Source organism: Macaca thibetana, chromosome X (genome assembly GCF_024542745.1).
Source record: "Macaca thibetana thibetana isolate TM-01 chromosome X, ASM2454274v1, whole genome shotgun sequence".
Lineage (NCBI taxonomy): Eukaryota > Metazoa > Chordata > Mammalia > Primates > Cercopithecidae > Macaca > Macaca thibetana.
In genome coordinates, this window is record NC_065598.1 from 17,254,251 (window position 1) to 17,269,405 (window position 15,155).

A 15,155-nucleotide genomic window follows, 5' to 3' on the forward strand; every position below is an offset into this window, starting at 1 on the left:
TATCAGTGAAGCCTGTGGGGTCTGCATAGCACAACAGCTTGCACCACATCTGGAATTATCATTGGAGTTGTAGGTCTCAAGCTCAATTGCCTACACAACCAGGCAGCCAGCTTCAACCTGTGACAGAGTTGGCATAGCATACTAAGGAGTGGTGGGGACTGAGATGCTGTGTGTGTTCTAAGCAAATAAAGGCATTCAAAGTCAATTTAAATATACGTCATTGTACTGTTTAGGCAGGACAGCTCCCCCCAAACTGCCTACCTCCAAATGAAATCTTCTCCTATTATTTATTTCTCACAAGGACTAATGAAAGGGCAAAACTACAAGCCATGTCTGAAAATTCTGGTTTATCCTTTTCTGTGCCTAGCAGAGCATGGTGTAAAAACGATAATTAGTATTTGATTTATTTTTTTACCCTTTGAGTGATGTCTAACATACATACATAAAAGCATCCAAATCATACAATTCAAGGAATTACTACAAAGTGAACACACTCCTGTACCGGCTACTAGGTCAAGACTTAAAACATTATTAGCTTCCCAGGATACCCCATGAGCTGTTCTTCCTCCCCAAAGGAAATCACTGTCTTGATTTCTAACACCATAGATTAGATTTACCTGATTTTTAACTTAAGAAAAATGGGGCCGGGCGCGGTGGCTCAAGCCTGTAATCCCAGCACTTTGGGAGGCCGAGACGGGCGGATCACGAGGTCAGGAGATCGAGACCATCCTGGCTAACACAATGAAACCCCGTCTCCACTAAAAATACAAAAAAATTAGCCGGGCGTGGTGGCGGCGCCTGTAGTCCCAGCTACTCGGGAGGCTGAGGCAGGAGAATGGCGGGAACCCGGGAGGCGGAGCTTGCAGTGAGCCGAGATCACGCCACTGCACTCCAGCCTGGGCGACAGAGCGAGACTCTGCCTCAAAAAAAAAAAAAAAAAGAAAAATGGAATCATACAACTTGTATCTAGCTTTTACTCAACATTATATCTGAGATTCGCCCATACTGCATGTCACAGTGGCTTGTTCATTCTCATTGCTGTATAGTATTCCATGGTGTGAAACACAAGAATTTCTCTATCCATTCTACTATCAATTAGCACTTGGTTATTCGTGGGTTTTGGACCCTCATTAATAGTCCTGCAGTATGAAAGAAAGCCCTCAGGCAGAACAACAGAGAGAACTGGATGTTTGTGGTGGGAAATGGTCACAGTAGCAACAAGTGGACTTAGAGGTGAGCCAAGGCATGATGGGAAAAGATGACAACAGCATCTGCTACAAAGCCCTTCTAGAACAGCAATTGTCAAACTTATAGATCAGGATGGTTTTATACTATTAAAAATTATTAAGGGCCCCAGAGCGCTTTTGTTTGTATGAGTTATATAAATATTTATCATATTAGAAATTAAAAATGAGAAATAAAAGTAATTTATTTCAAAATCAATAAACAATAATTACATATACTACATTATATATATTACATGTTTATAAATAAAATATTTTGAGGAAAAATTCTATACTTTTCAAAACAAAAAATGTCAATGAGAAGAATGGCATTCTTGTACTTTTTTGCAAATCTCTTGACTAGCAAGCAATGTGGCTTACTAGAAGACTGCTGGATTCTCATATCTGCCCCTGCGTTCCATCTGGTATGGTATCACATGTCACTCATGAAAGAATGAGTGAAAATGGCAAGTAGTGTATTAATATCATTATAAAAATAGTTTTGACTTTGCAGACTCCCTGAAAGGATCTCAGGGACCCCCAGAGGTTCCCTGAACAAAACTTGAGAACCACTGCTCTAGAACACAATGGCCAAGTATCAGCCAGCTTTAGAATAGAAACGTCCAATGAACTGAAACCTCTAACTTAGCCCACACAATGGGGAGTTGCTACTTACTGCAAATCACCATGAATTAATTTGCTTCTTAGCTGATTCAAAACCCATATTTTCTTCTCAACACTTTATAATCCTTCAGTTTGAAATGTATTGCTTTTGTTCATTTTAAGCCAGCAATGTGCATTAGAAATATGATGTGAGTCAGCCTGTAATCCCAGCACTTTGGGAGGCCGAGACGGGCGGATCACGAGGTCAGGAGATCGAGACCATCCTGGCTAACACGGTGAAACCCCGTCTCTACTAAAAAATACAAAAAACTAGCCGGGCGCGGTGGCGGGCGCCTGTAGTCCCAACTACTCGGGAGGCTGAGGCAGGAGAATGGCGTGAACCCGGGAGGCGGAGCTTGCAGTGAGCTGAGATCCGGCCACTGCACTCCAACCTGGGCGGCAGAGCGAGACTCCGTCTCAAAAAAAAAAAAAAAAAAAAAAAGAAATATGATGTGAGTCATTTATGTAATTTTAAAAATTTTAGTAGACATTTAAAAAATGCAAGAGAAATTGGTGAAATTAATTTTAATAATGAATTTTATTTATCCCACTGTTTTCAAAATATTATCATTTTGGCATATAAAATCGACATAAAGTATAATCATAAAAATCAAATCATATAAAATTAATATAAAGTATTAATGAGATAGCTTACATTCTTTTTTATACTGTCTTCAAATTCCAGTGTATATTTACATTTGTAGCACATCTGAATTCAGATGGTAAATTTTCATCAGAAATACTTGATCTGTATTTAGATTTCATATAATTCTATAAAATTTAAAAAAGTAGATTCACAAATCCAGATTCTTCCAAATGTACTTAAAAGTTTTCCAATAACTGAATGCCATATCCATATTTAAATTAATTAAAATCAAATGAAATTAAAAATTCAGTACCTTATTCACACTTGCCACATTTCAAGTGCTATATAACCACATATGGCTAGGGGCTGCCATATTGGAGACAGCAGATCTAAATTTTTAATCTTTTGCTTTTCTTATCTATTTTGTCCCTTTGTTCTTCAGTGCTTAGAAACTTGATTAGGAAAAACTTACTCATTCTCATTATTTGCCTAGAAAACTGGTGCCATGATGGATTTCTTCATAGGCAAGTTGAGATATTGGACAAAGAGACAGGTAGGGGTGGGAGAATCACTGTGCAGCCATAGTTTGCAATGGCAGGTTCCCTTTCAGTTTGGCTTCCAGGACTTTCTCATTTGATGTTTTCACATAACTAGAATAATCTCACCTTGTTTCTGAAACAGCTGTGAAATATGCTGCAGCCCCCAGCCAGCCCTAGAATGGACTTCTTTCTGGTTGGACATGGCAGAAACTTCAATGGGATGACACTGTGGACTTAGAGCAGGCTGCTATGCTTATTTGAACTAAGCACTTGGAAGTTTGCTAAGTTCTTAGTGATGAACTCCATATCAGTGTCAGAAAGTTAGGGCAGGTTTTCTTGCCTTTTGTCTCCTTACCTTCATTCAATGGTATGCTATCCAAAAGGTAAAGGGGCAGAATGGAATGAAATTCTAAGCCAAAAATGCAGCTCTGAGGTTAGCATCTTATAACTCAAAGGCAGCAAAAATAATTTAACAAGTTTGAAAGGAGAGAGCCGAAGAAAGTCTGTACAGAGTTATTTAAAGATTTTGTTCTGTTTGTGAACTGCATCACTTCCAAGCCATTTTGAATACAGGAAAATGAAAAGTTACTCCATTTGACGCAATGGGGATCTCTTACTACTCTCCAAATGAAAAAGATGAATTCCAAGTCTAAACATTTGATCCCATTGCTGCAAGTTTTGTGGCTCGTCAACTGTTTGCCATTGAATGGGCAAATGAGAAAAATGAGTTTTATCTCCCTCTAATATTCCCCCTTCCCCAATTTGATTGCTTAAGCTTTTAGCCAATCTTATAATTCCATCATATCCATTCTCCTAATGTTGGACTCAACAAGAATTCTGCATCTGGGTGCAAGATGTCATTTAAAATAAATCTAAAATGAACTGGAAAGCTTCTGGAATTTCCTTATCTGAGGTAGCCAAGCTAAATAAACTTAATTGGCATCCATCAGGAGCTCAGTGAGGGCTAGCACCATTCTGGTTGAAATGATTTCATGCTAAATGTCATGCCAAGACTGAAGTTTTCCTGGGCTCCTTGTTGAACCAGATACCCTAACTTTTCTGTTTCCAAGCCCACAGTGCAGAGTGTCAGAGGACCAATGACCACACAATACTACTGGCTAGGCACAAAATGCCTTTCAATTAATACAATCAAGTCAGAATCAGGAGTTACATAATTAATACAGCAACTGTGCACCATCTTGAATACATTTGGATTGGGGAAGCCAAGCTTTTCTTTAGCACTCACACTAAAGGTACCAGAGTCATCGAAAGATGAACAAAAGTTCAATCTGAGTGCTAGACCTATTAGGGACCTCAGTGATTATCTAATACTGTCTCTCTTTTCCTGAATGGTCTTGCTCCTAGGACCATTTTAATGTTCTTTCTCCTTTCTGTGTAAAATACAGTTAATACAGTTTTGTTTTTACTAGGATCCTCATGCAATCTTAGGTGAAGTGTTAGCTAGTTCTAGAACTATAGAAAACCCTATGGTTTCTCCTCCTCTCCCATGCCCAAATCCTCTTCTACCTGCTGGCTGATGCCTCTGGTTTTACCATTCCAGGTTGGTCCTCTCAGCAATAGGCTTAATTTCCATTAAAATGCAAAAAACCCTAGGACAGGCTTAAGCCACTATCAGGTGTTTTTCACTTTGTTGTGAAGGAAGGGTCAAAGTAATATGTGGTGGAATGAAAATTTTATTTCTGTAAGGCCAGAGGGTTGGAGAAAGGAAGAGGAAGTGCCAGCCGGGAGGGCAAAAGGTTCTAAACTGGGAACTTGGGGGCCCACATGGCAGCTCCACAGACTCTCACTCCTTCTCCCAAAATGTCTTTATTTGTATGTATTTGTCTTTGGACTCCCTGTGGTGATCAGGTACTTGATAATTGTTCTTGCTAAAACTGGAGCTCTGCCAAGTGGAAGGTTTCAATACCGAGAGGCAGCTCAAACCCAGGATGAGGGTCCCCAGCCTTGTTAGAAGGGTGTGTTAGTGCTTTTTTTTTTTATCCCAGTTTGTGGAAGCAGCAGTGGGGATCTGTGCAAAGAGGGAAGGTTAGAGTGTTGTTTTCAACTTCATTTGATATAGGAACTCATTATCCAGGCTCAAGGGAGAGCATTGCATAAGGGAGTATATGTAGCCACTCATGCATGCATCTGCATGCTTACACCCATGGACTCACACTCATACACACACAACTCTGTCTACACGTGAATGTTCCTCCTGAAACTCGGCAAAGCAAGTAACAGATGTTTCCTGTGGGTAGCTGGGATTTCAATCCTGCTCTTGCTTATTGTCTGTTGTACTAGGATTGGAATGTGAGACGGTAGATTGGATGGGAGATGGTAAATCTGTGCTTTCTGAGGCAGGATAATGGGCTCCCTACCATTTATCATTGGGGTAACCCAGCATAGTGGTCAGGAGCCCAGGCTCTGCCATTTACCACTTCCAATGCCTTGGGCAAGTTGTTTAACCTCTCTACACCTCAGTTTCCTGATCTGTAAAATTGAGGTAATACTATTGTCTGCCTTGTAGAGTTGCTGTGAGAATTAACTGAAGTAGCACATACAAAGAACTTAAAACCATGCCTGACACATAGTAGGTGTTCAATAAATATTTACTGAATGAATAAACCATTAAGTTTATCATTATTGTATTATTACCATGAAGAAACTTCCATTGCATGTTGGCTTTAGATTTAGTGGAAACAGTGAGGAGAGAGTTAAGAATTGAGACTTCTGTTATTACAGTAGGGCCAGATTGTCCTGCAGGCTCATCTGCAGATATTTCTCAGTGTATGAAGGAAAAGGGAAAACAACAACTAAATGCCTGAAAACAAAACAAACAATGAAATCTGGGGTGAGGGGGAGAGGGAGATTGACATCTTGCAATTAAAGAACAGCTTTAATTTAAGAGACAGTTGAGTCAGGCCTGGATATTTCCTGTTACTAGCTCCAGACTTTGGTTGGAAGTGTTGTGTTTCCTCCTGAGTTAAAATGAATCACAAAAGCAAAGCATACTGTTCTCTTTTTTGCAGCACTCCTCACTTCTTGCTTCCTTCTCTGCTTCTTGTCCTGGGTCTCTGCCCTGATATAGAAACCAAAATGGCAACACTTCCTTGATAAGAGCAGAGACTGAGTAGCGTGGGGCTCTACGGTGGTATGGAGTACTATGTAAACTCTTCTTGGTTGGTCTCCTGATGAAAAGCAACTGCTGGACTCAGGAACTGGGTCCTGAGTGCTTTATCATTGAGGTTCCCCATTTCTTGACCATGTGGTGAGGATGGCTGCAACAGACACTGGCATCAGGCCTGGTGGATGGAGGCTGGAGCAGCTGAGGGGCAAGGCAGCTCCAGGCCACAGCCAGGCCTTTAATTTTCCACACATGTTCACATATGTACAGGAATCCAGCAGATGGGCTGCAAGCAAGCTTGGGCAGCAATCCACTGACAAGTAGCAGTAGCTCTGAATAAATCACATTGGCCTGGGCTACAAATTTAGCTCCAGGGAGTGGGGACTCAGGCAAACAAGAAGAAAAGGCATTCACCCAACTTTTTCCTGAAATGCCAGAGGAACAAAACAGGTCAGTGGCGAATACAAAATTAGCTTCTGGCCACCCTCCAAAGTGATCTGACCTATTTGGGACTCATCAAGAATAAGGTGAAGGAAGTTCAGTTGCCTGCATCTTGATTTGTCAAGGGAGAAGAGAGAGGGTAAAAATCGCCAGGTGGCCAGATTCCCTGAGTCACTGGTTATGGAGCATATGAGTGGATATGGCTGGAACTCATGAGAAGGGCTCTGGGAAATTGACTTTGGGCCAACTCCTAGCACAACTTAGCATGCAAATGATAACCCCGGTGGATGCATTGGCAATCTAGTGTGCCGGCTTGGTGGCCCTGGCCACTGAAAGGATTGTATCGAATTCTGAAACCCTTCCTGCAGTCTAAGGCCATACCACCCTGAATGCACCCAATCTCATCTGAAACATTTCCTGCAAGTTAAACTCATATCCAAGACTCTTCTGTGAAAGGGGACCTTGGGTCAAGCCAGCAAAGGGACATTAGAGCCCTAGCGGAGTGCAAAACTGACCACAACTCCTAGCAGGTTGGAGCTGGTAGTGGATGCTGTTAATGCCCTGCCTACATCTCCTTTACAAGCTAGTGCATCGGTCCTCCAGCTGCTGTGAGTGTTGGCTGCTAAATGCTATAGCTGCCCTCTTCCCCAGAGACCTCCAGGTGAGACCAGCTCTGTGGTGCATTTTGTGCCCCAGAGATCTCCTTGGGATCAGGCTGGAGCAAATATTCAGCTGAGACTATACTCCTGCTTAGTCCCTTCCCTTACCATATCCAGCTTCCTTCATGCCCCTTCTACTAAGAGCACTCCATATATTACTTGAACAATAGTGTCAGTCTTAACTTAGACTTTACTTCTAGATAACCCAGTCTTAGGCAGAGTTGGGAGGAGGGGCACTTATGAATAGTCTCAAACCTGACTGTACCTCAGAATCACCTGGGCAGCTTTAAAAATACAGATTCCCAGGCCCCACCTCCAGCAATTCTGATTCAGTGGGTCTGGAGTGAGGCCTGAGATTCTATAGTTTTCCTGAGTTCAGTGTTCGGTAATTTTAATGCAGCTAGTCCTTTGACCAATGAGAACCACTCATTCTAGCCCATTGTCTTTATTTCTTTTCTTAGATCTTCTAAGAAGCATTCATTGATCAAGTTCAGGAACAAATCACACAATCTGTCAATGACACTAAGAAGCAGAGATGTAAGTCAAAAGATCCACAGTCCTTGGCAAATCTCTTGGAGTCCAGCATATAATGTTGACTCTCAGAAATTTCTCAGCAAATTGCATCTTTAAATTTTTTTCATATGTGTCCTGAAATGTAAAGGTTTATTTGGTTGGGAAAAGGGAGAGACTTTTGAGACATCAGGTTACCATGGAGTTTTCCAAAAAGGGATATTTGACCAAGTTTAAAATATAATTAATACTTTCCATCCTCCATGCTCAGAGATGTTAACCTATTAATCCTCCTTTCACTAACAGACCTAAATCTTCATTATTGTTGGTTGTGTGGATGATTTAGTGATGAAATTCAAAGAGAAACATTTTGTTTTGTTATCAGAGACTCTATATTAGGAAGATTTATGAATAGGTTCTCATGAAAGACACAGTTCTAGGGATTTTTAAGCAAATGGACAATTAAATAACTGAATGAAGGTGGCTTAATGCAGAATAGGGGACTATTCTAGATTTTGTAATGATATTGATGATAATAGTGATAAGAACAGCAACAAAACATGATTGCTAAGATTCGTTTCAGTGCGTAGTATGTATAAGACCAAGCACTAATTACTTGATCTGTAGTATCTTATTTAATTCCCCCAGCAACTCCTTGAGGTAAATGTATCTATTGGGGATCAACAAAGGCTTTAAAAAGATGAAACTTTATTTCTCTCTTGTGTAAAAGAAGTTAAGGGCTTGTATGCAGACTCAGCAATAATGAGGTACCGAGGCTTCATCCAGCTCCTAGTTCCACTATCCCTAGATTGTGGCCCTCATCTTCACAGTCTAAGATAGCTGCTGGAGTGCCAGTTATCACATCATTGGCCTAAGCATCAGGATGAAAGAAGGAACATGCCCCTTGTCTTCTGGGGAGTCTTTCTAGAAATCCCATACCACAGTTGCTTTGACCACATTGAACAGGTAGCAATCCCTAACTAAAAGGGAGAACTGGATATGTAGAATTTTGGTTGTGTGGCAATGGGTGCAGTTTTTTAAATGAGATTTTATAAATTTGAAAGAGAAGGAGAACGTGGAAGGTTTACTAAGAAATTGGCAACTTATGCCACAGTAGGTAATATTCTTATCCCCATTTTGCAGATAAAGAAAATAAGGCACCAAGAGACTAAATGACTTGGTGAAGTTCACACACTTTATAGGTGGCAGTCACAGTAGGACCCAAGTCTCTATGATCATCCCTCTCCTGACTGCTATTTTATCCTGTCCATCTTTTTTTCCTATTTTGTAAAACAGTTTTTTTTTTTTAGAGAAACATTTGTTCATTTCCTGCTTTCTTGGTATGCCTTTTACCACCTTTGCATAGGTCCTAGCCATTCTTCAAAGTTCAGCTCCAACGCCCCAGAAAGCCTTCCCCTGCACCCACAACTGCTTTCTAGTAAATATTTATTGAGTACCTATTATGTGCCAGGTACTGTTCTAGGCACTTGGGCTTCATCAGTGATAAACAAACAAACAAACAAACAAACAAACCCCGGCTAGCTTAATAGTTGTGTGACCTTAGTCAAGTTCTCTGAGCCTCAGTTCTATATCTATAAAATGGAAATAATAAAAATTACTGTGCAGGGTTATTGTAAAGATTAAAGATGTTACTGTATATAAAGTGCAATTACTGGCATATCATTAGATTTTGAAAAATGATGCCTTTTACTATTATTGTTGCTATTATTGTTGTACTATTGTACTGTATTATTATATTCCCCTAATGAGAAATGCTATTCCTTATTAGGCTGTAAACTCCTGGGCAGGAATAGTATCCAAATCATTCTGGTATCACTGAAATACTTGATCAAAGTCAGAGCTTATTAAATGTTTGCTGAGTGGATAAAAAGAGTTTTGATGTAGAGAGAACTTCCTGTTTACTTATGCTGTAGATTTAGGAAACGGGGATAAACAGCCTGAGACCCATAGGAAGGGTTTTTTTTGTTGTTGTTGTTTTTGGCAGGGGTGGTGGCGGGGGGAGGGGTTGCCCAATTTAAACTGTGAGTGTTGGTGGGTGGTGTCCTAAAGAAAAACAAGAATGAGTAATAATCTACTCCTCATCCTCTTCCGGAAGGCCTCAGAAAGAAAATATATCCTTTTCCTTTCAGTTTCTTTTTTTCACCTTCACTGATAAATTTCATGTTCCAGCAAGTCCTGCTGATCTCTTTTTGTATTTTATTTCTGTCTCCTAATTCTCTTCTCCATCTCTGATCTTTGCTACCTGTGGGAATAGGGCTGCTGGCCTAGTGTTCACAGAAGAAAACTTCTGGAAATCAGGAGACGTTGTGCATCCAGGGTCCTAGACCTGTTACATTCTAGTCCTGCAGACAGCACCCCAGCAAGAGCTAACCAGTGCTTGCATCAAAAGTGCACATCAGGTTTGTTGAGCACCAAACTCCCTTTATTTTGCCATCTCAGCCCAGCTTTCCCCTCAGCCCTTCTGCAAAGGTGAAAGGCAAGTTCACAGGATGCAGGGCCTTCTTTCTTCCCTGACATCTGGTTTGATTCTGGGCAGCTAAATAGTGGCTTTGCCATGAACAACAAAAGCTAATTCACTGTGGTGGTTTTTAAACACCAAGTGCAAATATTTTTCCTTTTCAGCTTGGGGTCACTGGAAGGGAAAAAACAGGGCTGAGAGGGAGATTAACCTTTTAAAACCTATTATGACTTCCCAGAAAAAATAAAACAATGGCAGCATTTCCTTTCATTCGTGAGAGTCTTTTCATGAGTGATTGTTGTTTGAGGCAAGATTGGGGCCCTGAAGAAGATTTTTAAATACTATTGGTTTTCTACTCAAAAGGCCACCATGATTGCTTTTAAGAACCCACACAAATCTCTGTAAAGCCCAGGGCCACCCTCTTTGCTTTCTCTCTCTTCTGTCTTCATCTCTGGCTGACCTTCCCTCCTTCTCTCTAGCCCTTTGCTTTCTTCCCTCAATCAGGGGCCTGACTCTCTGCTAAAGGGAGGGGATCAGCGCAATTAGCAGGATTTTAGGCAACGGCCATGCCAGCCACTGATGCCACTGACAGATGCTTGGGAGGCTGAAGATTCTGTCTGGGTCATTTCTGTGAGGTTCCAGCCAGACTTTCTGTTGATTTGGGCTGTCTTAATGCATCCCAGAGCCTCAGTGCCATTCAGTTCCTCTTCGGAAATGAAGTCACCCGTTCTGGTTCTTACTGCACATGATTAAGGATCAGAAGTATCCAATACAGGGAGTCACAGCCATCAGCAGAAATCTGGCAAATGAGAAAAAAGCAAGTCCATCTGCCTCACTAGTAGTTCTTTTATTGTTCTCTCTGGACTGCAAAGCAAAAGCTCGTCTCCTACTCTTCATTAGTTTATCTTCTTTCCTTCTCTCTTCCCTTTCAGCTTCTGCACACAGATTCACTTGCTGGGCTCAGGTGGGAGGCAAATAATGTGCCATGAAAACATAAGGCTATTAGGGCAAAGACGTGGAAGTCCCTAAACTCTCCCTTTCTTGCCAAGAGGAAGATCTGAACGGGGTCCAGGATGGTTGCTGTTTGCGAAGTGGTTTGAGTATTCTTGCTATGCACTATTACTGCTGTTATCAGCATCACGAGAGTCTAACATGTTGATACAGGTGGTGTGTGTTGGTAGGGGGTGGGTGGGAAGGGATCATAAATTGATTCATAACCTGCAAAGAGCAAACTCCAGTTGTATTGCCTCCACCCCCACCATTCTTGTCCTTTCGGTATGTGTGCAAATATTTGTAGACCTGTTGAATAGCGCGCCCTCACACCAACCTAAAATTTCACAGCCAAGTAAGCCAGCCCCAACCTGGTGAGAAGAATGGGTGGCAACCTGGGGCAGCGATGGAGTGATGGGATGGAATATATTCCTTCTCCTGATCAGGCAGTTGGTGTAGGGGTGGGCTGCTGTGGCTCCCTGGGTTTGGGTATTTGTCCAGCTTCCTGTCTCTGGCAGTGTGCTAATGGTTTCCATAACCACATGGCACTTGGCAGAGCTTCTTAAACTGGTGTGGCCCGAGACTCTGCATTCTAACAAGCTCCCATGTTGATGCCTATGCTCCTAACCCCCTGGCCAATTGGAGTAGCAAGGCTGTAAAGAAGTCCCACTGGGACCTAAACTGCTCCAGGGATGAAAAAGAAAAGTGCTAAGCCCCTCCTCTGGAGACAGGGTGTGTCCAGGCTGCCCTGGAGTCCTGATTTGCCATTCAAGTGAACCCTGGAGGGATTAGCAGCCAGCCTAGCACTTGGATGAGACCATCTCCCCCTCCAGGGGGGAGCCCTAGAGGCAGCACAGAGGTTCTGTGAAAATCTGCCATCCTCCTTGCAGAAGGTTGCCCTCTCTCGCCCTCCATCCCCCCCTGCCCTGCTTGCTGACTTAAGCAGATCAGCTTTCAGCTCTCTGGCATTCAGAGACGTCTTTGCATAAAAGAAAAGGCCCTTCCTTAAGGAGCAGAGCGGGAATCCAAGCATGGCTCTGGCCTGCTGCATGCCCAAGAATGCAGGTATTTGGGGTTTGCAGCATTTCCTGGCAAGACAAAGGGGAGGGGGAGGCTAGGTCTAACGAAGAGGGGCTTGTGTGTAGCCACCTCCTATTCTAGGGGAGAGGAGAAGTATGCTTCCCAGTGAAACTGAGCCCTTTCACAGGAACAGCTGTGAGGAGGGGAATCTGCACTTGACCCTCACTCAAGGCTGACTTTGACATTTAGGGTCAGTGGCTCCTAAGCTTTGAGGACCTTGCATTGCTCATACTGGCTCGCCAATGTTTTCACCTTTGCTCTCCTTTTGAGGCATCAAACTACCCAAGACAGAGAGGACAACCCTTTCTTCCTTCTCCTCTTCTGCTCTGACATTTGAACATCTTAAAGAAGGGCCAGAGGGTAGCTCAAGTGGAAATTCCAGGGCAGGATTCCAGGGCTCTAGCTCAGGACTGCTGGAAAGGGGCCCCATCCTGCATGGGCTCGCACCAGGCCCTATGCTGCTTTCTGCTCTTCCAGCACTGCCCCCTCCAGTCTTCTTGGAATTCCTCAGTATCTTACCCTCATCCTGAGATTACAGAGAAAGATTTATTTATCTCTCAGTGTCCCCAAAACAGCCCTGAACTGAGAGTCCCCAGACCAAATCCCCCAACCTCTAGTTTCTGTTACATCTTCAATGGCCTTACACAAATCTGTTAAACCACTGTGGGGCCTGTCTTGATTTCTTTAGTCCTCTAAGCCCTCCTTCACTATACTTCTTTATCATATAAGGCTGGCCATGCAACTGAACCCTATTTGAAAAGCATTGAACTTTTTACAGTATTCTTCCAGCACTGGGGTTATTAGTCCTTCAGTTGTAACTCAGGCTCCTTAATGTCAAGGACAGTGCCTTACTTTCATTTCTTGCTATGTGCTCTTAGGTTGTTCTGCAGGAGGTGGCTAGTGTGACAGTTGATGCTGGCCACTGTCCTTGCCTCAGCTAAACCCCTTCACTGCACATTTGCCTCCACTGCTTCTGCAGAGGCTGACACAGGGCCAAGCTTTAAGGGTCTCCTATTAGCCCAACTGCTACCAACACCGTGTACGCAGCCTTTCTTAATGAAGGGTTTGTTCTACCTGCTGTCTGAGAACACTCTCTCTGAGCTGCCTTTCCAGGCCATGATGATGGGGAGGCACTATTGTGTGCAAGTTTGTTACTTAAGATCCCTCAGGAGAAGAAGGAAGCACACCTGTGAACCAGACAGCTTCCAATGGGTGTCATGGAGCCTCTATCAGTTTGTTCAGGACATTGTGGTTTCTGAATTTTGTGGCAGAGAAGTTGTTCAAATACAAGTCCTTAATATCATATATATTTATGATAAATAACCATTATTTGAGAGGCGGGCCAATTATAACAATTAAACACCCCAGACCAATTAAATCAGAATATCTGGGAGTGGGTCCAGATAACAGTGCATGTTTTTAAAGCTCCCCAGGTGGATTCCAATGTGCAGCCAGGGTTGAGAATCACTGATTTAGGTAAGAAGTAAGAACTGCACTCCCACTCAAACCCCCAATTCCCCTCAGGGAACCAAGGAAGACAATTAAGGGCCTAAGTTCATACATTTTCATACAGATCAGTGGATTCAGGAGAGAACGTCCAACAGCCAGATAGTCTTTATTTATTAGGCCTGAAGAATTAAGTAATGGGAGAAAGTACCAAAGAAATAAGGCCCTGCCAGAAGTTTCAGTTTAGGCTCAATACAAAAGATGAGAAGGCCTTTAGAATAGCTTGACCCAGTTTTCCCTTAAGAGTTGAAGATCCAAGGCCTATGCGTGGCTGACAGACCAGGAAGGGACTGGGTGGGGCTGGTGGTGGTGACAGGGCTACTTGGCAGAGAGCTCAACTTTTTTGAAGCTGCTGGCGTGTCATGAGTTTGGCTATCTTTGGGCATTAGTCTCAGCAAGGTCATGGTACTCCTGCCAACTCTGGATGGCTCACAAGTGGGAAGACTAGGCCCTTAATCAAAGATGCCTTCAAGTAGGACTTGGCAGATATTGCATTCAGCACAATAAAAGCTGAGGGGAAAATGACTGCTTTTACCTTAACACAAATTTTATTACCACCAGGTTTCATTATAAAAATATTAGAGGTTTGGGTGTGTGTTTATTACATAAACAATGGAGTTACTCTGATCTTCACCAGCTTTCAAACTGGAATCTCAAAGGGAGTTCTATTTACTAGATTTAAAGCTGTGAAACAATTGTTTCTCATGACTGCCTTGTAAGCATAGGAATAATACAGGGAAAAACAAACTCTCTGGTTTCTATCCTTCTCAACCCTTGCCAAATTTCCCCAGTCGGGAGGAAGGCACAGCCACGTGCTGGATGTTGTAGCTGATAGACTATATTTGGGCTAGGCTTACCAGGGATAGGATGGTCTTCAGGAAAAGTGGGCATGTGACTCAAATTTCAGGCTCCTGTTGCGTCTAGCTTAGAAGGGTATCCTGGAGGCTTGGGCAGGTGTGAGAATCACTTAAGCTGATCAGGCAAACTCTCAGAGACACAGACCCTTATGCCAACCCATAGTCAGTGGTCAGAGAGTACAACAGCTATTGTCATTATGTGTTCCCAGATCTCTGGGCATTTGTCTTTCCCAGAAGCAAAGCTTTCATGTCAGTATCAATGTCATCTTAGGTCCCTTAGTTCATTCCTGGGAACCTTGTATTCAGAGGGAGCAAGGCATAGGCTGCCACTGTCTCATGGCAAAGACCATTTTGTCAATTTTACTGATGTTCTGTATTTTAAAATTAATGTATCTGATTTTATACTCTTTACTTTAGATTTTTAATTATTAAAAATATTTCTTAAATTGAATGTTTCATTAAAAAATGTGGGAATTGAAAACTATAAATTTACCTCAC

At 42.5% G+C, this 15,155-nt stretch overlaps 1 protein-coding gene across 3 annotated transcripts in view; it reads left to right on the plus strand.

The window, feature by feature from the left end:
• The window catches only part of NHS (NHS actin remodeling regulator), a 367,162-nt gene that overhangs the window by 253,290 nt on the left and 98,717 nt on the right, over positions 1-15,155 (plus strand). Inside the window, exon 1 of one of the 3 annotated variants that reach the window (XM_050777315.1) lies at positions 11,426-12,279. The exons of the other annotated variants lie outside the window; for them this stretch is intronic. Coding sequence (XP_050633272.1) covers positions 12,246-12,279 — 34 coding nt within the window. The 5' untranslated portion in view covers positions 11,426-12,245. Of the gene's footprint in view, positions 1-11,425; positions 12,280-15,155 lie in introns of those variants that run through there. 3 annotated transcript variants of the gene reach the window in all.